At 40.2% G+C, this 22,781-nt stretch overlaps 1 protein-coding gene across 2 annotated transcripts; it reads left to right on the forward strand.

Moving 5' to 3' along the window:
- The first annotated feature begins 1,605 nt into the window (after positions 1-1,605).
- Positions 1,606-19,837, forward strand: CRK (CRK proto-oncogene, adaptor protein). 2 transcript variants are annotated; one of them, XM_068909808.1, is made up of 3 exons: positions 1,606-1,912; positions 9,550-9,915; positions 16,485-19,837. In XM_068909808.1, exons 1-3 carry the CDS (start codon positions 1,669-1,671, stop codon positions 16,490-16,492), a joined length of 618 nt encoding a protein of 205 aa, XP_068765909.1. In that variant the 5' UTR covers positions 1,606-1,668; the 3' UTR covers positions 16,493-19,837. The 2 variants fall into 2 exon arrangements, with proteins under 2 accessions (XP_068765909.1, XP_068765908.1); XM_068909807.1 differs by having other exon boundaries at positions 1,612-1,912; positions 9,550-10,085.
- The last annotated feature ends 2,944 nt before the right edge of the window (positions 19,838-22,781 follow it).

Raw genomic sequence — 22,781 nt, forward strand, 5'->3', positions numbered from 1 at the left:
TTTTAAGAGTTTTTTGTTTTTCGTTTTTTTTTTTTTGGACTGTGAACCACTGGACAGAATGGACACTTTTTTGCTACAGTGATTTAACTCTCCTAGATTATTTGGCTCTCAACAAGAAACTGCGGCTGCAGCTTTCCAAATTTGTGACTAACTTGGGCATGGAACTGCCAAAGACAGGTAATTCTGCAGCTGGCTAGCAAACTCCACATGTCAGTAGGGGGAATTGAGCTCTGGGTTCCACATGGATGGTGACTGTCTCCTACCTACTGTCAATCTGGAGAGAGAACAGGATCAGCAGGGGAAGGATGTTCCTTTGTTAAACTATTGCCAAAGCGGATAGATATCCAGCACCTCGTGTCTTCTTATGGATTTGGTGAACAACAGTTTCCCACCTGTAAGACACAGGATATATTTTCTCGCTAGGATATTTTGAGGGTTAATATGATCCTAGTTACCTGATTTATGCCAAAGTCCCATCTGTAAGATAGTTACAAGGCTTCAAAGTGCCCTACAAGAAAGAAGAGGTTCAGTCAGCCAGGCTTGAGGACAGCACCATCACAGTTAAGGACAGCTGTACTCCAACGTGGTATTTATGCAAGTGCTGCCACATGGAGGCCACACAGTTGAAAAAGCACATTCCTTTCTGGAAAAAGCTCACAGAACTGAGCAGAGCTGGAAAAGAATTCAATAGACATCTATCCAGGCTCTACAGACATTCCTCTGGAACTTAAGAGAGACCTTGGAGAATAATCTAGAAATCTAAATTTGTGCATGCCCACATACACGTTTCTCTGTGGCAGGCCCCTGCAGTAACAGAGTCAGTGAACTGATCTGGGTAAAAATAACCTTTTTCTTTTGCAGGCCTGTTTTTAACAGCTCACTGGCCCAGTTCAGCACGTAGCCTCATGAAAACAGCTTGTGCTGGCACAACCCTTGGCTGGGGGGGAAGCTGAGGGCAGGAGCTACTGCTGCCGGTACACCCCCGGAAGAAAGGGCACATGGAGCTGCACCCTTTGCCGGCCCATCCTGAGCGCAGACAAGCCTGGCCTCACACGAATTACCAGAGGGAGCTGCGGGCCCCCGTAGCTGGGAAGCCATCAGGGAACTGCACAGGCAGGGGGCTATCCTGCAGCCTCGTAACGGGAGGAGCCGGCCGCAGAGGCAAGCCCCGGCTGCCCTCCCGCCTCCCCGGGGCCCTGCTCCCGCCGGCCCTGAGGGAGTCGGCGCCAAGCGGCTGGGAGAGCGGCGGCCGGGCGGCGAGGAGAGGCGAGCCCTGGCGGGGGTCGCTGCTGCGCTCGGGTACCCCGAGGGGGTCATCCCGGTGGCGAGCAGCCCTCGCCGGTGTCCGTACACCGACGCGGGCGAGCCGGGGTCGCCAGGCCCGCCCCGACCGCCGCCATGTCCCCAGTTCGCCTCAGAGCCCGACCCCCCCTCCCTACGGCGCATGCGCCTCCCCCTCCCCCTCCCGCTCCTGTCCCCGCGCGGAAAGATGACGCCACGCCTGCCCCGCGTCTCCCGCGTGCGGTCACATCCGGTAGGTGAGGTCAGGGCAGGGGCCGCCATTTTGGGTGGCAGGGCTGGGCTGGGCGCGGAGCGGGGCACGGCGGGCGGCGGCGGCAGCCCGCGGGGGGGAGGGGAGCGAGCGCGGCCTGCGGGCGGGCGGCCCCCATGGCCGGGCAGTTCGACTCCGAGGACCGGGCGAGCTGGTACTGGGGGCGGCTGAGCCGGGCCGAGGCGGTGTCGCTGCTGCAGGGGCAGCGCCACGGGACCTTCCTGGTGCGCGACTCGGGCACCATCCCCGGCGACTTCGTGCTCTCGGTGTCCGAGAGCTCCCGCGTCTCGCACTACATCGTGAACAGCCTGGGGCCGGCGGGCGGCCGGCGGGCCGGCGGCGAGGGCCCTGGGGCCCCGGGTGAGTGACCCCCAGGGCTGGCAGTGCCCCCCAGCCCCTGCCGTGCCGGGGAGGGCGGCCTCCCTCCCCCCGGCCTGCGCCTCCCCCTAGGGGCCCCGCGTCCCTCCCCAGCGCTGCTTCCAGCCGTGAAGCTCTTTGTAGAGGAATTAAGTCGCGTTTTGCCGCTGGGGCTGGTGGCCGAGCTGAGGCGTTTGTCCGCACCAGCCTTAAACGACCTGATAACGTAGTTAAGCTTAACACGGGGACTGTGCGCTCCTTGCAGCCCTCCTGAAAGATCCGATGGCTTTAGTGCTCGCCTGTGCTTTTGTTTTCATAAAACTGCTAGCGGTAATTGATAGACGGTGCATGCCATCTCTGGGGGCCTGGGGACCCTTCTGTGGATATGTCACCTGAAAGAGCTGATTTCTAGCGAGGTGCTTCTGCGTTAGAAGACAGACTTCGAGGCTTACTTTCAAGTTGTAAATCAAAGTGTTTGTTGGGTAGTTCAAGTAGTGGGAAATCCTGAGGAACATAAAGGCAATTTTTCCTTTAAATCAGATGCCAAGAGAGAAAAAAAAAACTTCACATCTTTTGAAAAGGAGGGTTGATATTGTTCCTCATCACCGTAAGATCTAATATGAAAGAAAAGTGTTTAAATGCAACACCTATAGAACAGAAGATACTATTTGTGTCAGAGGGAAAAATGGATCATTAGAGCAATTCTGAAAGTATAGACATAACTAAATGAATGAGAGTCCCCAGTGGTGCTTGATCCTTAGATGTATAAGTGAGAATGTTGAGTTAAAAGGTAGCAGTGTCCCTGCTGGGGGCATTACTGAATGCGTTACTAAAACTACCCAAGTTTCGATTTTAATGCTTACAAGATGATGTGGGCATATCATCTAGCATCTCAGGAAGGAGCTACTATAAAGTTTTGAAGTCTGGGAGACCTGCTACATGATAAGAGATCTGGCTAACTTATTTGCAGGAAAGTAAACTTAGCATATGGATTGCTACAGAGCCCACCACTTTCTGATGTAGGTATTTGTGTCTGGAATAATAGACCTGTATTGGGAAGATGCAGCAATATCTGCTGTAGGAGGATTTTTCGGTCTTTGCATGGACTTCAGCTGACTATGGAGGAGTCAACCTAAGAAGAAGCAAGCCTGTTGCCAGTAGGTTTGCACCATTATACAGTGATCTCCCCTGCTCAGGGGAACGTTTAAAATTGGCCAATTTGGAAAATCCTGAAGGCATTGCGTTATCCTAGGAACCTGTCATTGCTGCCAAGCGCACCCCAAACACGAAAAGCTTCACAAGGTAGAAGTTAAAGGTGGCTGAATTCAGCTGGAAGTAAAGTGGAAATCATTACCTCCGTGGGAAGTTAAATATTTTGCCAGAATACATGGTGAATTCCTCATTGCTTGATGTCGGTCAGGACAGAGATTTTTTGTTGTCATAGGTTTACGGAGGCTTGATGCAGGAATTACTGTGCAAAATGCAGGATTGGTGTTAGGTAGAACACAGGAAGTTACCAGGATACTCCTCTGTGGAATCCAGTCTAATAGGATTGTGGAGATGGTAGTGAAGAAGGACCCTGTGGAGTATGAGTGCCAGTCACTTTGCTGGGCTGCTGTCTTTTACAGAGCAACTCTTCTCTGGAAAAACCGTATTTTTCATGTAGTTAAGTGCATATTCTAGCTACTGTGATACTGCTTTAGTAAATAGCTGTTCCAACTTTTTTATCTTACACTACGTTCTTAACCTCAGTAATGTTTTGTGGTATTCGTTGGACTGGTTCATGTTATGAGTGTTTTTAAATTTATTGTGTTTTGGTGTTTTGTTTTCTTTTTAGTCACTAAATGTCCCATAGGTAGTTATTTTCTGTCTTAAGTGTTTGTCTGTGTTAGAAGGGTAGGTGCTATTGCAGCTGTGTAGGCTGTTGGCATAGTAGGGTTAATCTATAGCAAAAATCAGTACATCTTGGTTGTCCTTGTATTTTTATTTTTTTCCTGGATGTTATGAGTATAGCTGAGGCACCGCTCCTGCGCTACAGATATTTCTGTGCTGAAGTTTTAGTGATTTTAAATTGTGCCTTTGTGCTGAAGTTGCTGTCTTCTCACTCTGAAAGCAAAGAAACAATGCTGGCAGAATTAAAAAAAATAGATTTCCTTTCAGAAAAACGTAGGTGGAGGGGGGGATGTTCTGGAATGGGAGGGAGATGGAACCGTTGGTAGAAGATTCAAGAGGATTTCGTACTTGGATAGGGAAGGTAATGCAATAAAACAAGGTAAATGTTTGCAAATTGTCATATTTATTTATTTATTGTGATCAAGTTATTTTCATTATTGTCATAATTGTCTCTATAGTATAACTTTCTTAGCAACTGATTGTATTTGAAAAATGCACACCTCTCACTGAGAAATCTAAATATGCCAGATCAGGTTATTACAATGATTTCTGTTAGTCTCAGTTAAGCAGGTGTGTGATTCATGAGTGCTTGAAGTTTGCTGTGTGCAGATTATACCAGGAACGTAGCTTCAATACAGAATGAATGAGATGAGGAGCTTTGTCTTCCCTAATATAAAAAGCCTTAGAGTTTCACAAAAATGAAATATCTTCCATTTCTGAAGTATTAAAAAAAACAAAACCCTTATTTTCTTAAATCCAGCTTTTGCCTGATATGCTACAGTTTCTAACTTTGTGCAGTCAGTTTTTCAGCATGAGGAAAATGAGAATTTAAAGGAATTTCCCAAATAGCTAGGTCTTCTTGAACTGTTTTAAGGCCATTAAAAGAAACAATGTTTTTCTTTCCCATAATTCAGTGATTTATCCTGTTTCCAGCAGAGGTGGAGATTAACAACTGAATTAGAGTATCTTTTGTGATCAAATACCAGTCAGAGGATAAAGAAATCCAAAACTAAACAAAGTACTAGATGCAGGCGTTAGAGTGGTAGTGGACAATAAAGGAAATATTTCAGTGCATCATATGTTTGCAATTTGACAGAGGGATCCAGGGTAAAAACGCATGATATGCACCAAAAGAAAATGCCTAAAATATCTAAATTAAACATGGTTTCTGTTGAAAGCACAACGTGATAAAGTCAGAAGCCTTACAGAGTCGTTAAAATTTGTCCCTCTGCAGTAGGAAAGTTTGAGCAATACAGTGTAAAAGGTGATATTTTCAGTAAGTATGCGTTTTAAGAACATGCTTCTTAACTTACACTTCTAAATCACTTCCACTGTGATTTCATAATATTCAGATGGTACTTCCTGGAATCATATAGTCTTTACCTAATGATATCCATACACAGCTCTTCATAGAATGAAATTACTTTAGATATGAGTGAGCAATATGGTTTCACTCAGACATTTCTTGTTTGTTTTTGATAATAAGATCTCAAAATGCGAGTTATTGGAAGCATGGGAAGTACATGCATTAGGTATTTATTCTTCTCTCTTCCTCTGATTATCTGCAGAAAAGACAGTATGCCACTTGTGTAAGAATATTGTCCGGGCATGCTTAGAACTCTGTTCAGGAATCAGTGAATGCGCTCTTATTGGTTTTACAGAAGGTTCGTGGATGCTTATTTGCTCTGCTTAGGCATGAGTAGGAAGGTGCTTTAGAGCAAGGAAACAAGCTGCCCCTACATGGGCAGGGAAGCGCAGGGGTTAGAATGGGATGCCTTCATAGTAGACTTCACAGATGTTCTGGGAGGAAACTGGCTTACATCGCTCTGACATCTTCTTTCACACTGGGAGCCTCCTTGTGTCTCAGTACCCTGTGTGCCGAGAACAGCCTTTTTTTGCCCCAAGCATGCTTTTGGAAGTGCGGGAGGCTTACAGTAGGTCTAGAAATGAAAATGGAAACATATATTTCTATGAGGTCTTCCCTGCCCTAAAAGGGGAAGCTTATCAATGTAAGGAATGAAGCTTTAGAATAAAGGGAAAACTGTCTAGTTGCACTAACACCTTTGGGGTGGAGAGGAAAATGTGAAACCGCAGAGGCATCTTAGGAAGTGAGAGGAAGGGGCTTTATGGTTATGCCACTAGCCCACACTCGCAAAAAGAAGTAGACTATTAAGTATTTTGTACCTCCACTCCCCCAATGTCTTCACAATATTTCAAGCATACATAAGCAATCTTTTTCCACGCTGACATGAAACCAACGCAGTGCTAAAGTGTATTGTCAGGAAGGCACGTGCATCGTAGCTGGATAGAGAACTGACAAGGTCTAGAGTTGAAATTTTCTTTAATTCCAGTCCACTTTGAATTTTTAGCGCTTCCCTTCCTGAGAGCACAGGTTTTGCTTGCTGTACTGACATGCTGAATTGGATGGAATCAGGTTAAGTCCTAGTACAGATCGAGCTAGAGCAGAATAAGGAAAAAAGATGATACTCATTCCTTTGTAAGCTGACTCCTTTGAATTAGAAACACAGAGATGAGTAGTTCTGCTGCTACAGAGGCAAGCTGAGCAGCTACTCTTTCTTTGGCTGTGCAGAGCTGGGGAGAAGGGAAGAGAATTTCTAGTACTTTGGCCATCCAACTTTAATAGGAAATGACTAAAGTTTCTCCACTAGCTACACTTACCTTTGCGCACATTCCCATCTTCCTGAAAGCCCTCAGAAGATGCAGACAACGTGCTGCTAGAAATTATACCTTCAAGAAAATGTCTCAGGATCATGAAGAAAAACAGTTCTACTTCTCCAAAAAAGTTTGCTTTGTTGCTATAACTTTTTCTCGTGGTAGATCTTGCCTTAGTTTTTGCATTGACCTGCAGGTACAAGAAGTGATGCAGTTCAAACAAGAAGGTAACGTCGCTCCTTTCTGCTATTACCTGCTTGTCCCTTCAAGGATAACGTTGATCTTTCTGACCCTAGCCTGTATTTCTAGAGGCTATGTTCTCTTACTCTTCTGCGATTGAGCCAGATGTCTTCTAGAATACTGTTTTCCAGGATAGAGTATGCTCCTTCCCCGCAGAGGGCTCAAGTAGGCTTTTCCTCTTAGATTTCAGCTTAGGTTTTATCCAGCTACGTTTGGCAGCTATTTCAGACTGTTACGTGTTAATTCAAGAGGGCTGTTCTCGGCTCCTTGCTGTAAGGTACATGTGAGCCTCCTAAACGTTTCCAGTCCCATTTTAAAAAAGAAAAAATCCTTATTCATCCTGCTGATGGTTGTGGTGCTGACAAAGCTGATGACTGTTCCCACTGAACTGCTTGTTCCCTATGAGTTTAAGCTTTTTCTGTGTACAGTTATTTTGCTGGAGGCAGGAATCTTAGCCTACTGACTGACTCAGTTTTGCAAAGGTAAATCAGTAGCAGGTTTTGCAAAGGTAAAGCAGTGCTTCAGACTCTAGGTTTCTGTCATGTGAAATCAGTTCCATGTCAATTAACTTAGCTGTCAACAAGTACTCTCCTAAAATATCTTTGGTCATTAGGGAGTTGCTCTTCTCCATGTGACTTCTTTGGAGATCTTTCATGTTACATGACACTCTTGTGGTTTCTATGGCTTTTTCTTTTGATATAAGTGTCCATATAAGCTTGATCCTTAAAGGCTCTTATATAAAATAGTAGCGGGTACACACGTGTTTCTGTCACCAGGTTTGTCTGAAGCTCAATATCTATACCGCTTGTTGTGAAGCACGTTTTCCCATTGTGTCCCACTACTTGCAGTGTAGCAGAAGTCCAACATTGCCAAGTGTTTGTTAAATGCTCATATAGTGAACTTAGCTATTTTGAAGTGGTGTAGCTTCTGGCTGCACAGACAGCATCCCTATCTACTGTGAGAGCACAGAGCTAAGAGCTGCCACCAAGATGAAATTCCAGAGTTCTTGCTAGTTCTAGAGCTATGAGTTACACTTCATCAAGCAAAGGTGAGGGTTTTTTGCCTCTTTTCAGCTCGCAGATTTTCTTCATGGTCATATATTGTGCCTTGGGAGAATAACAGGGAGTCTTACTCCTCTTCTTATGCAACTTTCACACTTCTTATTGATATTTACATTAACTTCCTTACCTCTTGGTGGTGTTTTTGTAATTTTTGAGGGTGGTGTTTTGTTTCTTGGCTCACTGCAGTTGCGCTGATTTATTTTGAAAGTCTTTCAGGCCTATTAACGCATGCAAGCGTTCATTTTCCAATTACTTACTTCTGCTTCTTTGAATTTCCAGTAATCAGCTTTACTGATGTTTGAGTTCCTTCAGGATACTTTAAGACTTATTTATTGGGTGTTTGTCAGTGTTTATCTTATGAATCTGTTTCCTCTATTGGAACCCCTTTTTGCTCACTTGAAAGAATTTCTTGTAATGTTAGCTTTCCATGCTGACAGTGCTACTTTGAAGGGGTTTTTGGATCAGTGACAGCTTGAAGAATTCTGCTAACTTTGTACTCAAGAGCTAAGTCTTGGAACTGTTAGATATTCCCCGCAGAGAAACAGACTTGCGAAGTAAGCCTCTCTTTCTTGCTAGAAGAGTTACTCATTAAAGCATAAATCTTTTCCTCTCCATCACCCTCCCCCACCCTTCCACAATTCTTCCCATAACTGATTACAGAGCGTATGGCATGGTGGAAATAGAACATCATGCGTATGTTTTTCCCCAGCTAAGCTTGAAGAACATAAAATCAAAAAAGGTGCAAAGGACAGGTTGAAAACTGAAATGGGTATCTGCACTTTGATACTTTCAGTGTCTCCAATATGAATGGGTTCTGTATTTCAATGCATTTGAGGTTCAGATGGTATATACTGACAACTGTGCAGAGAAACTAGAAGACTTGAGATTAAAGGACTGAATTATCCTTGTTATGAAAACATATATTGCTTTTTCACATACATATACATGCGTAATTTTATTTAAATAGTAGCTTTTATCAGAAGGAAAAATAAATTAATTTGCTCATTCACACAAGTTGTTTGCTGCTGTGCTAAGCCATTTTCTTAGTATCAGTGTCTTTAACTCAAGATATGTTACAAGAGGTAAATGACTAGTATTGCATGTTGTCCTTCTGAAACAACTTTAAACTGTGAAGGGTAAAGTTAAAAAAAAAAAAATCACTTTATTGGAATTGTACCAAAATTTCATTTGCTTTCTAGATTTAGAGTATAAAACAACAACAAAAAAAGGAAATGTTTTGTAGTGAAAATTGCGTATGCTCCTGGGAAACTCAGATGAGTGTTTTTTTTTTTTTTTTTTTTTTAAATCTGTTGGCTCCATATAGCATCCAAGGAAACAAAGTACTTTTTTCCTACTTCATGAAGTTTGGCAGTGCCAAATTATTTGTTTGTTATGTACTTTTTCCCTTCTTTGACAAAACCTTTACAATAAAGCTCTAGCCTTGGGATCAGAATACTGCTGTCTTTGATTAAAAATACGCAGGAAAGCATTACCTTGTTGCCCTGCTAAGCCAAAATGGTAACTTCAGCTTTCTTCTGTTCATATAAGGGACTAAGTCCAAAACTATGAATAAATGCAAGCAATTCTGATTTATATTAAGAGTTCTCATTTCATTTCATGTCACATAGGTTAGACATGATGAATGTTGATGATCCAAAGGTGGCCCAATTCTGCATCAAATTACCTATCTGTAAATATATTAGTTTTCTTAAGTGTGTAATTTACGGTTATCACTGTTGTATACTCTGTTGATACATTGCCTTCTCTTTTCAGGGTTGAATCCCACCAGATTTCGAATAGGTGACCAGGAGTTTGATTCTTTGCCATCTTTACTGGAATTCTACAAAATACACTATTTGGACACTACAACCTTGATAGAACCAGTTTCCAGATCCAGGCAGAATAGTGGCGTTATCCTCAGACAGGAGGAGGCTGAATATGTGCGAGCTCTCTTTGACTTTAATGGAAATGATGAAGAAGATCTTCCATTTAAGAAAGGAGACATACTGAGAATCCGGGATAAACCTGAAGAGCAATGGTGGAATGCAGAAGACAGCGAAGGAAAGAGGGGAATGATACCTGTTCCTTACGTCGAGAAGTATAGACCTTCCTCTGCTTCAGTATCTACTCTGATTGGAGGTAACCAGGATAGTTCCCACCCACAACCACTGGGTGGGCCGGAGCCAGGGCCCTATGCCCAGCCCAGCATCAACACTCCGCTCCCTAACCTTCAGAATGGCCCTATTTATGCCCGGGTTATCCAGAAGCGAGTCCCTAATGCCTACGACAAGACAGCCTTGGCTTTGGAGGTACATAATGGGCAAAACTTAGAAAGAAGAGATCTGTTCAAGGGCTTTCCCATTATAGCTTTGTAGGAATAAGAAAGAGAAAAGTATTGTAATACTGATTTTACCTCATGATTAATAAGTTATGGATAAATAATTTTGTTTTTGAAATTAATAAGTGACTAGGAAAGAGTTCGATTATTATAGTGTGTTTAGCTTACTGAATCAATATCCTGTCTTTTGTCAAGCATCGCCAACATAAGTGTTCCCATCTGTGTTTCCACTTCTGAAGTCTTTTTGTTTTACAGGAGGGAGGGAGAGGGAGAGGTGTGGTATGTCTGAGCTTATGTTTACTGTTGATTGCCTCACCCCAGTCTTTTAAAAGGTGTGCTCCGTTTTTTCTCCAATCTCAGATATGAGTGGTTTAAAAGCAATCAGTGGAAGCGTTGATAGTCTCTTTAAAATTACGCAAAGCAAGATGATGAGGATCATACTGGGTTGTATAGTAACACCTTGACCTCGAGCAGAATGTTACATTGTTTTTAGTTTGTTGAGCAGGAACATACATTACAACTCATTAGGGAGGTCTCATGGAAAGCAGTGACTGATGGAGTAGGACTTGTAATAAAATGATGAGTTTCCCTGAGGTTGATTTACTTCCTGATACGATTAAATACTTGTACATGCCCTTTTTGATATTTCCTCTTAAAAGGAGAATGGAGTGCTCCATCTCTACACATCAGATAGTTATCCCCCAAGTCACATTTGAGGAAATTGAGTCTAAGGTATTCTCAGTGGCAGAGCTTTGCCTTAGGATGATATGTAAATTATATCCTTTAATCTAGGCTTTCTTTGAGCTAAAGGCTCTGGAATTTCCTGATACCTAATTGACTTCCTGTTTGTATAACATTTTAAGTACTTGGGAAAAAACAGTTTCTGTGCTGAGTCAGAGTATCTCCTCTCCAGTCTCAAAATGCTTAGTTTAATCTTCCATAGCATAAAATGCACTTTGTTACTTCAGAGCTGTGGGGAGTATATATACATCTCTTTAGTACAGAATTGACAGAAGTAGCACATTCTGCATATGTGACAACTGATTTACAACTCATGAGATGTGAATTTGTTTTCTATTGTAAGTTATAATTTGTCTAGGCAGCAGTGTATGTACAGCCTGAGTTACTATGGGTTCTGTTACATTTCTGAATCAAAAGAGAGCCAGGATAATTTTGGGGTTAAGCAATGTGCGTGGAAATTCATGCCAACTCATCAGATTTTGAGGGAACATGCAAAGATTTTTAACCCTCAGACTTTCACACACCCTCAAATGCTGTACCATTCCCTCTTTTTCTCCCTCTCCTCACCCAGCCACCTCCTGCAGCTTGGAAATGTCCCTGAATGTTGTGGACTGCTACAATTACCAGATGTTAGGTTTTGCTTGAGATGTTGGAGATTGTGTTTTGACATATTTATCAGAACCCTTTGGTTTACTTTCTGGGTTTTGTTTTTAAGCTTTTATTAACTCCAGTGAGCTACCAGTGTTCTCTTTAAGCTTAACTTTGCCTTTTATTTCACTTAAAGCGGATTGCCCAGCTGATAGTTTGGTAGTATGGAGTGAAACGGGGAGAGTCAGAAAACACTGGAAATGTAGGTTGTCTTGAACAATTCTGAGTGAAAGTGAAAGTCTTTATTCATTGAAGAGCAGCTTGTTATTGCTGTAGCTGATCTTCTGTTAGTCCAGTCCTCTGTACTGGAAACTCGCGTGTTCTGTCAAGTATGTCGTGCCTTAGAAAGTGTAGTTTCATGGAGAGCTCTGGCACTAACTGGCACCACTAGCGTCTTTTACTAACTTGTGCTAACAGGCTAGATAGCTCTGGTATTTGGGAGAGGGGAATTGAAGTGTGTGGACTTTGCCCATCTGTGTCAGGATATAAGTAAGGTTTGTTTTTTCTTTTTACCTCTATATTAGAACAATGGCCTTTGTAGAGCTTGTAGACTTAAATACTTATTTACAGACTTTAAGACTTGTATTTTATTACGAATCTTAAAACTTAAAGGCGGTTATCACTGTTTCTGATGGACCTTCCTAGCTTTGCTGCACCCTTTATAATTTCAAATCACGGTGTTGCTGCGTTGCTTTCAATGTCTGTACAGGGAAAAAAAAGCAATGTGTACTTCTTTCTCCAAATAGTTCCTCATTCTGTCTATCAAATTACTGTTTTACGTTGTCTCCTCCTTTTTCACGTTCCCTTTCACTTCATGGTCTTCCTGTTCTATTTATTTAGCGATCTCTTTCTTAGATGACTTAGTAGAAAGCGTGATATAAGACTTGTCAGTCCGTTTTTGCCAAGGCCCTTAATAACTATAAGTTTAGTACATTTTTTTCAAAATGAAGACTCTTAACCTTAAATCTGGCAATACCAATAGATGGGGGTGGATCCCACTGTTTGCTTTAGGCAGATAGATTCTTCCTATCGAATTCTTTTGGACCAAACTATAAACAGCACATCTGTACTGTTCCTTTAGGTTAAAACTAACATGGTTTCAAAAGGCTGAGGATGGGAGATCGGAGCAACTGCTGTTCTAATCAAGGCTGTGCTGGATTTGTGGGGGGGGGGATTTAGCATAAAAAAAGATTTTTATCTCTTATTTGTCTTTTTGCTTGCTACTGGACCTATTCAAGGAGTTGTCAGAGTCTGTTTTTACTTAAAAGAGGGAAAAACAAAGGGAAGATCAGTGTGGTAAATGACTGGAAAAATACCCTGCCTTTTTCACTTCAGTGTTTGAAAGACTGTATTTTCTTTGCAACAGTAGTAGAACTCTAGCATTTTGACATTACCAAAGAGGAGGACCTACAATAAAATGATTGCATGTGGAAGTCTTTGCATGAAGCTTTGCTTTGCTTTGAAATATATGGGATATATTTAGTTTTAAAATTTCCGATAAAGACTGAGACAAATTTGGCCATATAGCAATGTATAGTGCTTTCCTTGAGGAGCTGTGCTTGGTGAGATGATGCCCAACAGACTAATTATGCCATGAGTCAACTTTAAAAGTAGGGAGAATTCAGCAGGAGCAACTGTCTTTGGTCTAAACATTGACAAGTTCTGGCGATTGAAATGAGTAGTAGTTTTGTCGAAAGGTTCTCTCTCTAGTCTTCAGGAGAGTATTTGAAATCCAGTTTAACATGCAGTGTTTCAAAGAAGATCTAGAAGTTATTAAGGAACTCATGGAGCCATTTTATTAGCATTTGTGAAATGTTCACATGACCCATACTTAAAATCAGTCCTGCTTTGCTTGATACAGAGATATATATGTATACAGATAGAATGTGAATGAAAGATCGTATCGGAGAGACACTTGTTGCTAAATTAGATTACTGGAATGAGAAAAAGGAATATTTGAGCTCAGAAGTCTTACCACTTTTCCAAATTAGTAAATATGCAAGTTTCACGTGTAGCTTTTCATAGCAATAACCACTCTTAAATGAGTGTCCTTTTGTTGCAAACATCCTGAAACCTCCGTAAAAATCCCAACCCCAGGATGCTTCTGGGAGTGAGCAAGAGCCCACTGCATCCCATGTTTTAACTCACTGTCATTGCAGTTGTTGAACTCACTTTTTGCAGGCGACTTTGTCGTGAAGTATCCAAAACAAACGCTATATGATTTTATATAAACTAGTGCTTGTGATATTCAGTGAGAGCACAGAGACCCAGCAGTCTGTCTTTTCAAACAAAATATCTGGAGTAGAAAAACACTTAACTTGTTTTTCTTTTTTATCACTGTAATAAAATAGACTAGATGGAGCTTTACAGATAGTAAGTTCTTATGGGCAGCTTCTGCATATTTTGTAACTTAGTGTAGGCAGAATTTCCAGTATCATACTTCTTGAAAGTTTTCAGATAGTTCTAGAAAACATAATTGACCTATCACTACTATATATTCCAATAATAATCTAAAGGTAAGCAGCACGTAGATTATTTTGATTGGATGTCAATGTTACTAGATAAAATACTCCTTGATCTGTGTGGTCCATAAAAACAGGAAAATGACCCTCAAAATAAAAGCTTCAACTTCAGTAAGGATGGGAATGAAGAAGAGTAAGAGGAAAGACCCTTTGAGAAAATGAAAGCGATGAATGTGTTTAGATGTTTAAGTTTTGTTGTAAGTAAAAATGATTGAAGTAGTGTTGTAAAAGATCTGTTTTGGAAAAGGGGGGTAACTTTTCTTCTATTGTATGATTTTTCAAACTAGAAGATCACTGTTCTGGCACACAGATACTGACGAGTGTCACTTTAATCACGGATGTTACAGGGATATCTTGAGCTGTTGGTTAGCTGGACAGGAAGAAAGGCTTTGATTTTTTTCTGGTGGGTTGGAAGTTATATACTTTTCTGTTGAAAGCTCTTGCAAGGGTTATATCCAGGTGTAAAACATTACAAGAATACTACCCTAGATAACTTTATAATGGTTGTGATTAGGAAATAAGATTTTTAATATTTTTTAATATTATATTTTTAATATTATATTAATAATAAGATTAAATGTGACAATATTAAAAGTCTTATTCTTGTTAAATTATAGTTGATGTATTGTTTTGGTCAACAGACTTTTTTTCTTGGTGCAAAAACCTTAGTGATTATTAGCAGTAGCAAAATTATACATACTTCCTGCTTAAATTCCTGAAGAGCTGAGCTAGCATTCAGTAGTCAAGTAAAGCTTCCTTTTTGCCTGTAGCAAACACATAATTTTTTTTCAAAATATGATTCATGAAAATGTCTATACTAATGATTACAAAAGGGAAAAATAAAGCTACAGCAAGAGTCTCCAGTGTACCTCATTACCAGATAAGTAATCCTCAGAGGCATGGGAGGCTTAATTAAATGTCCATCTAGCGTTTTGAGTTTATGAACTGTTAAAAGCTGTTCTGGCAAAAGATTGCAAATGATTAAAACTTGTAAAGTTAATGGAAACTGGTAACATCTTAATTTGTTTTCCTTGTTCTTCCCTCACTGCCTGGGAAGTGAGAATAATGAGATTTGGTCTTGGATGAGTGTGGAACACAGTGTTGGGCATCTGTGTAAACTAGTAACTGTATATTCAGTGAATCTTTGGATGAAATGCAGTAAGGCTTGAGGCCATGCCTTGAGAGTTTATTTACGCTATTATAAATGAAAATATATCTGTCCCGTAGCGTTGTGCATCCTGAGACCTGGGAAGAGTTCTGAAAACCATTGTGTGTTATCTTGCAATTAAGAGTATTGATAAAACTTGCACAGAGGGGCAGAAATACAGTTGCTCAGACAACTTTTAATTGTTGCATTTATTAATTTTTCAGTGAATGTCTTTGCAGTGTAAATTATTTTTTCCTAGGTTGTGTAAGTGTTGCTTATTTAAAATATCCTTCAACACGAGGTGGAAGACCTCGACTTGTAGTCCTGACTTGAACTGCATGACTGCACAGCCTTGGGAAAGTAACTGCTGTGGAGTTTTCCACTTTTGTTAAAGGGAGACAATACTCTTAGTATTAGTTGTGTTAATATTAGGTTGGAGATTAGAATATGAGATATATTTTATTTAGTGGAATACCTGAGAGCTGGATACTTTTAAACTAAAGCATATTGCTGAACCAGTCCATAGTAACTATTTGATTTTTCTAGACAAACAATTTGGGTGTAAGAGGGAGGAGGGTATCAGTTGTCTTTGCTATACCTGTGGAATTTCTTCATATAAGAAAGCCGTCATGAACAAGACTGAAAGACCATCTGGCCTCATGTTCTTCTCAGATAGTGGCTAGTTGTGGATGCTCAAAGAGTGAGAGCAGAGCAGCCTTAAGGAAATATTTTCCCCTGAATATTCTCCTAGTGTTTTGTAATCTGTGGCTCAGATGCTGCCTGAGCTCAAAGATCTACCCTTGGTTTTGTAAAAGATTTTTACCCCTGTCATCCAGAACTCTCTCAGTACTAGGTGAAAAGTATGTAAGAGGACTTTCACAATTAAAACTGAGGAGCTGTTTAGCTTCCAGATTAGCATTTACTTTGTGTACCTGCAAGCCCTCCTTCTCTTAATGAGGTTGCTAATCTGGTACAAGCAGAGTGCAAGCCTCTGTCAGTTCAGCCAAATCCATTTGTTGTGATGGAGACTGATCAGTCAAGTCCCAAGGGTGCACTGAAAGATTGGAGTTGGATTGCAGGCTTTCAGTTTAGGTAGTTCTCACCTAAACTAGGTATGCTACTTTCTCTTCATGCTCTCTTCAGGAGTGAATAACATAGGGTAGGCTGGTGTATCAAAAATGTTTAAGACTAAAATTACTTTTTTATAGAAGTCTGTCTGGTACACTTGGGTGATACGACTCCAAAGGGGAGGGTAGCAGATCGTTGTATGTGTTTTTTATGCTCTAACACTTACTTATTTCTTATCCTGCAGGTCGGTGAGCTCGTTAAGGTCACAAAGATTAACGTGAGTGGTCAGTGGGAAGGAGAATGTAATGGTAAACGTGGTCACTTTCCATTCACACATGTCCGCCTGCTGGATCAACAGAATCCTGATGAGGACTTCAGCTGAGTGTGGCTCAACAGTTTCGCTTACAGATGGGAACAATCTCCACTTGTTTTATTGCAGATGCCATCAAGACTATGTTCCGACAGATGTTGAAAGCGGTATTGCTTGTATAAGCATTCTGATAACCTGCAAACCCCTGGGACTGAACACCACCATTCCTTAATCAAGGGTCATGTAATTCAGGGTACGACAGTAGATAACTTGTGTGTCAAGTGGCAGAACTAGTACATGATTATAGGTTGTAATGCCTGCTTACGTCCATGTGCACAGCAGACTGGACCTTGCCAGCAGCAGCAGCTGGAGAAAGCAGTAACGTAGATGTTGTTATAGCATTTATAGCTCTCTCCGGACCTATTTCTTATGTTGCTTCTTCCTCAGGCAATGAACATCAACCTTAGACAATTCAATGTATAGGTAGAAATTTCACAAATTTATTCTGGAGCTTTCTCCACTTTTTTTCCATTCTGAATTCTGTCCTAGAAAGGCTATATAGTACTTTGCATGGTGAGTTAACTGTGCGCAGTACAGATTTTTGTAGAGCACATTGGGGACAGCGGTATGATTTAGAGATAATTACCATGTTAATGGTAAATGACAAATCAAGTCAACCTCAGAATTCTAGACGTTTGTGGACACTAGATTTGATTTCTTCAGTACTGTTGATGCTTCAAACATAGCAGCTGATTTAAATTAAAATTTCTATTAACACACCAGTATCTCTCTTCTTATCCACAAATATAAGGCTTATGGAAGTGTAAACATCCATATCAGTGCTGAAAAATATGTGCATAGCACTTTAATGCATAGCTTTAAAGCAGTGTTTGATTCACTAAGTATACTAAAATATTGGCACTGCTTTCAGATAAAATTAAATTATATAGGGCCAGTTTAATATTTTTAGAATTCTTCAATATTCCTATACATTACAGTACAAATCAGCGTCAAACATGGTGAACTGACAAACCAAATATTACTTCTATTTTAAAAGTTATTCTGGGGACTCTTCTGGTTTAATTGCAATTTGTAAAAATATCTGGTAGTTAATTCATGAGGATTATATTTTTAATAAACTAATGGAAAATACCTGTGTGCTTCTGAATTGATTCTCAAAAGGCATAATAGAGTAAATACAGCTTCATAGCTCATAATGAAAATCAGTGCATTGAATAAGTGATATTATGCGCTGCTTGATTTTCTTCCTCAGCCTGTTCTTCTAATTATCTGGTTTTCTCTAATATAAATCAGAATGGATTCAGTAAGTTTTGTAAACTAAAATTAAACACTGAAGTAACTATCCCTTGCCCGTACCCAAATACGGCACTCTAGTGACCAAACTTAAGCAAACAAATTTCGTAACTTTGACTGCAGTGTAATCCATACAGAACAGTTTTTGTAAATAGTATTAAACTGAAAACATTATTTTGGTCGATAGAAACCGCGTGACTAGAATGTGTCATTGGCTGTAAATGCTGCGAGGACTAGTTCTCATTGCAAAGGCTATTGCTGCAAGGCATGGACCCATAAAACAGAATACTGGTAACACTTTACCTCAGAACTGTGTAACATGCTGGAAATGATAACACTTGTATTTAAGTACTAGTTGCTTTTCTTTGGTCAGACTTGCCGATGAGTTAGTTCCGATTTTCAGATAATGGGCACCCAATAACACTATAGACTAATGCCAACGTATGTGAATCATACTTTTCCATCACCAATCTCCTAAGCACTACAAAAGAGTATTAGAAAACTGACAGTGGGTCTGTTCTTGTGACAGGGACCTAGTAACTAGGTAGAGTACTAGGGTAACTGCAGTACTATTCTAGCTTGGATTGCTGTTCTGGGTAAGATGATATGCCAGTCTTTGACTGTGGTGTGTCACTTCTAGCTTAGTGCAAAATCTACTTTGGAGAAAATTAGAGGAACTAACTATATAGGTTCAGTAACACATTGGTTTCTGTAAGTTTAATTTGTATTTTTCCTCTGACCTTGATATTTAATGCAACTGAATTTTCAGTAGTCATACTCGTTAAGTGCAGACTTGCATACTAAGCTTATCAGTTGCCCATATATGCTTATATTTTTCTTCACGTATTGCAAAAGAAGCATAATGAACTGTGTGTTCTTGAAGTAACACAGTTTGTTCTGAAGGAATTTTTTCCGATGGCAGTTAATGAAAATCATTTGTAGCTTTCCAATCAGCAATTATTTTAAGATAACAAAACACATTTTTTCTGAAAGGAATTTTATTATGCAAATCTTGCCTTTTTATTATGAAAAACAAATTGAATTGTTAACTAGCAAATACCCTGCAAACTTTGTAGATGTGGTTTTTTTTTTGGTGAAGACTGTATAAATTGCAAATATTTGTACACTTTGAAAGAGCAAAAAAAGTAACTAGAAGAGTCTTAATAGCTGCTGTTGCACTAGAATCCTAAGTTCTTGTCAAGCAGTTTTTTTCTTAGTCAACTGATACATTATGCAACTGTTTTCCACTATTCTGTTTTAAGCTGAAATGTGATTTTGTTTCATAGGTGATAGAAGTTACTATGTTTGCATTTGTACAAAATAGACATTTCAACTTATCGAACTCTTAAAGGAAAATAGGTAGAACATATGTTCATAAACACGTAGATGAAATCCTCTTGTGGCCTTTGTTTATCCTCTTCTATTTGTTCCTTCCCTCCTTCCCGATGCGTGCAAAAAATCATTGCTAAGAATGTTGGTCACAATCTCTTGTCTCTACTTGGCTGTGGTTTTTTTGGTCTATTGTGCATAGGCAGGTGTTAGAACTAGAATAATCATTTCTAGAAATACACCGTTGAAAGCAGAATGCTCAATTACACTGTGTTCTTCTGGTGCATTTACACATTATATCACACTAAAAGTACAACTGGCTGCTATGGTTTTTTAATATATATTTCATTTTGGTAAACCCCAGCCTTTTTACTAATATTTGACCTGGTTAAATCTTGTTAATCTGTTTGAATTTTATTTGTTAATAATGCAAATATTTCTAATCATCTTAAAACACTTCATTTTTTTTGTTAGTAGTTTTGGGGAAGGAGTCTAACCAAACCAGTTTGAAGAAAAATATGAACATGTGCCATTGTATTATAACACTATCCACTTTCTTGACAGTTAAAGTCTTTTTTATTTTTTTGTAGCATGTAATGTATATGTTCATAGTACGTGAAGTAAATAAAAGTATAGCCAAAACATTGGCTTGGTGTCATTGTCAATCAGCTGTTATTGGAGTATTTGCATTTAATAATATAGAAGTACAGTTGCTGGCAGTATTTTTTAATTGGCCATACTCATGCAAAAACAATTAAGCAAAATATCTGCAGAAAAAAGATAAAGCAAGATAACGAATAGAACTTATTAACCAGTAAAATGTTATGGCCTCTTTGAAACAATATGACTTTCTTTAATAAAATGAGTTCCTCAAGGGCAAGGGAGAAAAGGATATTCTCACTGCAAAGGAGGTTTCATGAGGAAAGTGCACATGAGACTTTGTAACTATTAGTTTCACGTGGAACTGCACAGGTGTATCAGAAGAGAGTGTGGGGGTTCTTTGGATGAGTGTCAGTTTGGAAAGATAAAAAGCTTCCAGTCTTAGGATCATCAGCAGAAATGAGCATTTAAGTATATAAATAATAGCAGCAAGAGTCTCATACAAGAGTCTATTAATGGTTTAATAGGATTTCTTTTAAATGTGGTAGCAGGAGAGCACTGTTTCAGTGAAAGACTAAGATCTGCCGTGTACTGTCAAGGGATGAAATACACAGAAAATGAGGACTAGAAAGTCTGATCTCCCATGTGGAAGGACATTTCAAACGTATATCTTCATTAGACCTATTTTTTTCCCATCACAGTCCTTAAAAGCTGCAAGGGGAAGTGGCCTTTAGGCCTGCAGGGATGGGAATCCATTTAGATGCAAGACCATCCATTAAAAACAAAAAAACAGTTCTTGAGACATATGCTGAAATAGGGAAAGGGAGAGATGTCTGTAATGGTACTACTACTCCACAATATCTAAAAGCCAGACAGTTTTAGCTTGTGGTGTACACCAAAGAACAGCTCTAGCTTTACTCCACCAGTTCCTTAGCTCTGCACTTTGTGCCATGGTTAATTATGGGCCAAAAGAAATTACATTTGTGGTATTCCAAATCCCTCAAAGCATTTGGCCTTTTGCAAGGGAGCTCCTTTGTTCAGTGTTTTATTTTTAAAGCATTTGTAGGAAGCCATACTGTATATTCCCAATTAAAGCTTTACTTGCTTCACTGTCCGTTTTTCCCAAAAGTATACAAGGAGTAGCCTTCATAATGTTAGCACTGCAGTAATAGTTTTCCTTGCTTCTAAGCGAAAGGATAGCATTTGTTTTCTTAGTCATAACATCACAGTGATAGCTTCTTATATTTAAGTTGATTCAAGTTCAGTTGGCTGGCTACTACAGATAATTTTCTCAGTCAATACTGTCTGGCATAGTCTTCAAGTGGGAATTTATTTAAGTGAGTGACTTTGTATTTAACTGTATTGAGATGCCAACTAATTTTCCTGTGATGCCCCTACGCAATACAGACTATTCTGTCAGCTTCAGGTGGAAAAAGCAAATTTTCATAGGTTGCGGTTCTGCCCCCAGCTTTGCCCCATTGTTCTTCCAATTCAGCTGCAGTGGAACTGCAACCGAAGGCTGCCTTTTAATGAGATGACCTGAGATAATTTCACAACTCACCACAGCCAAAAGGCAGAGGTCCTGTGCCCCTCTCCGCACATCTCTGACAGCCATGCCCTCCTGATTCTTAACGTGGACTGGCACTTGCCAGTTTTCTCTGTGAGCTGATGTGACTCAGGACTCGCACAGAAAACTGTTGCCTTTCCTTCCCCATCTGCCTCCTCCCGGCGATGATTTTTCCACTGCAGTAGTGATTGAATCAACTCGTGTAAAGGTTGCTGCTGCTGCAACGGATTAGACAAAGATTGCAGCAGGAAATCCTGCTTTGAGTGTTTCCCTGCATTAGACTGTTTACTCCTAATGCTTCAACAATTCTCTGACCGATTTCCAAACATGTGCATGTCCTCTGTAACCAGTGCATTCAAAAATATTTCAAGTATTCAGGCAATATGCTACAATTCAGCAAGATTATCAAGTGGGCAACTTACTTGCGGCAAACAAGTATTCTTAACGTGACCTGGTTTATTTGCACCATTAAGCTCTGCACAACTCGAGTACCTGCTCAATATGAGGATCACAGAAAAGATACTAAACGTGATCCAAATCTAATTTCTTGTGCATAACTCCCACACAAAGTCTCAGCAGCCGAAAAGTAAATTGTTATGGTCAAGATTTCTGAAGTGCAGAGATGATTTGCAAGTCAGACGCTCAATGAGTTTTCATAATTCACACAAATAGACCATGACTCTGTGTGCTGCTGGGCTCTCGTGTGCGTCTGCCAAAAACCTTGGGAATTGTGCCTTGTAGTTACAAACAATTCAGAGGTAAAGATATAGAATAGTTCCCAATTTCAGCAAAAACTGCATCTTCTGACTGTATTCCCTCTACATTGAAAATAGAAATTTTTTTTGGACTTGACACCTAATTTCCACCTTAGCCCAGAACATACTAGTGTCTTTGGTTTTTTTTGTATATATTTTTGTTTAGATAACACAGATTTGAATAGAACTGAGGCCCAGAACGTCACAAGGAAAGTTATGCAAACAGTGATATAAAATCAGTCTGTTAAATTTTGTAGTATGTTGGCAAGAAGGCCTTAAGGATATGTTACTTATACATACCCTGAAGCTCTTGCTCTCTCATTAAAGTAGTATGAGTCAAAGTCAATCAGGAAAAGATAAACCATTTTAAAAAAGTGTGTTTTAAATTAGGATTTAGCGCTGTACTTGCAGTTGCACATCAGGAGCCCGTTTCAGCAGGCACAAGACAAAACAGCAAAATAGAAGGATGCCCAAGACAGTGCCCAGGGGATGCAGGGTCCTGCTGTGTCTCCAGGGCAGCGAAGGCCCTCGGGCACTTCCACACCTTGGCAAGGCTCAGGCTTTCGCCTACCTGACCCAGGAGCCGCGGGGACAACCGAGAGACACGAGACCTCATTTCACACGTGCCCTGAGTGAACTTCTGAAGGCTGAATTTACACTAGCTAA

This window comes from Struthio camelus, chromosome 16 (genome assembly GCF_040807025.1).
Source record: "Struthio camelus isolate bStrCam1 chromosome 16, bStrCam1.hap1, whole genome shotgun sequence".
NCBI classification, from domain to species: Eukaryota; Metazoa; Chordata; class Aves; order Struthioniformes; family Struthionidae; genus Struthio; species Struthio camelus.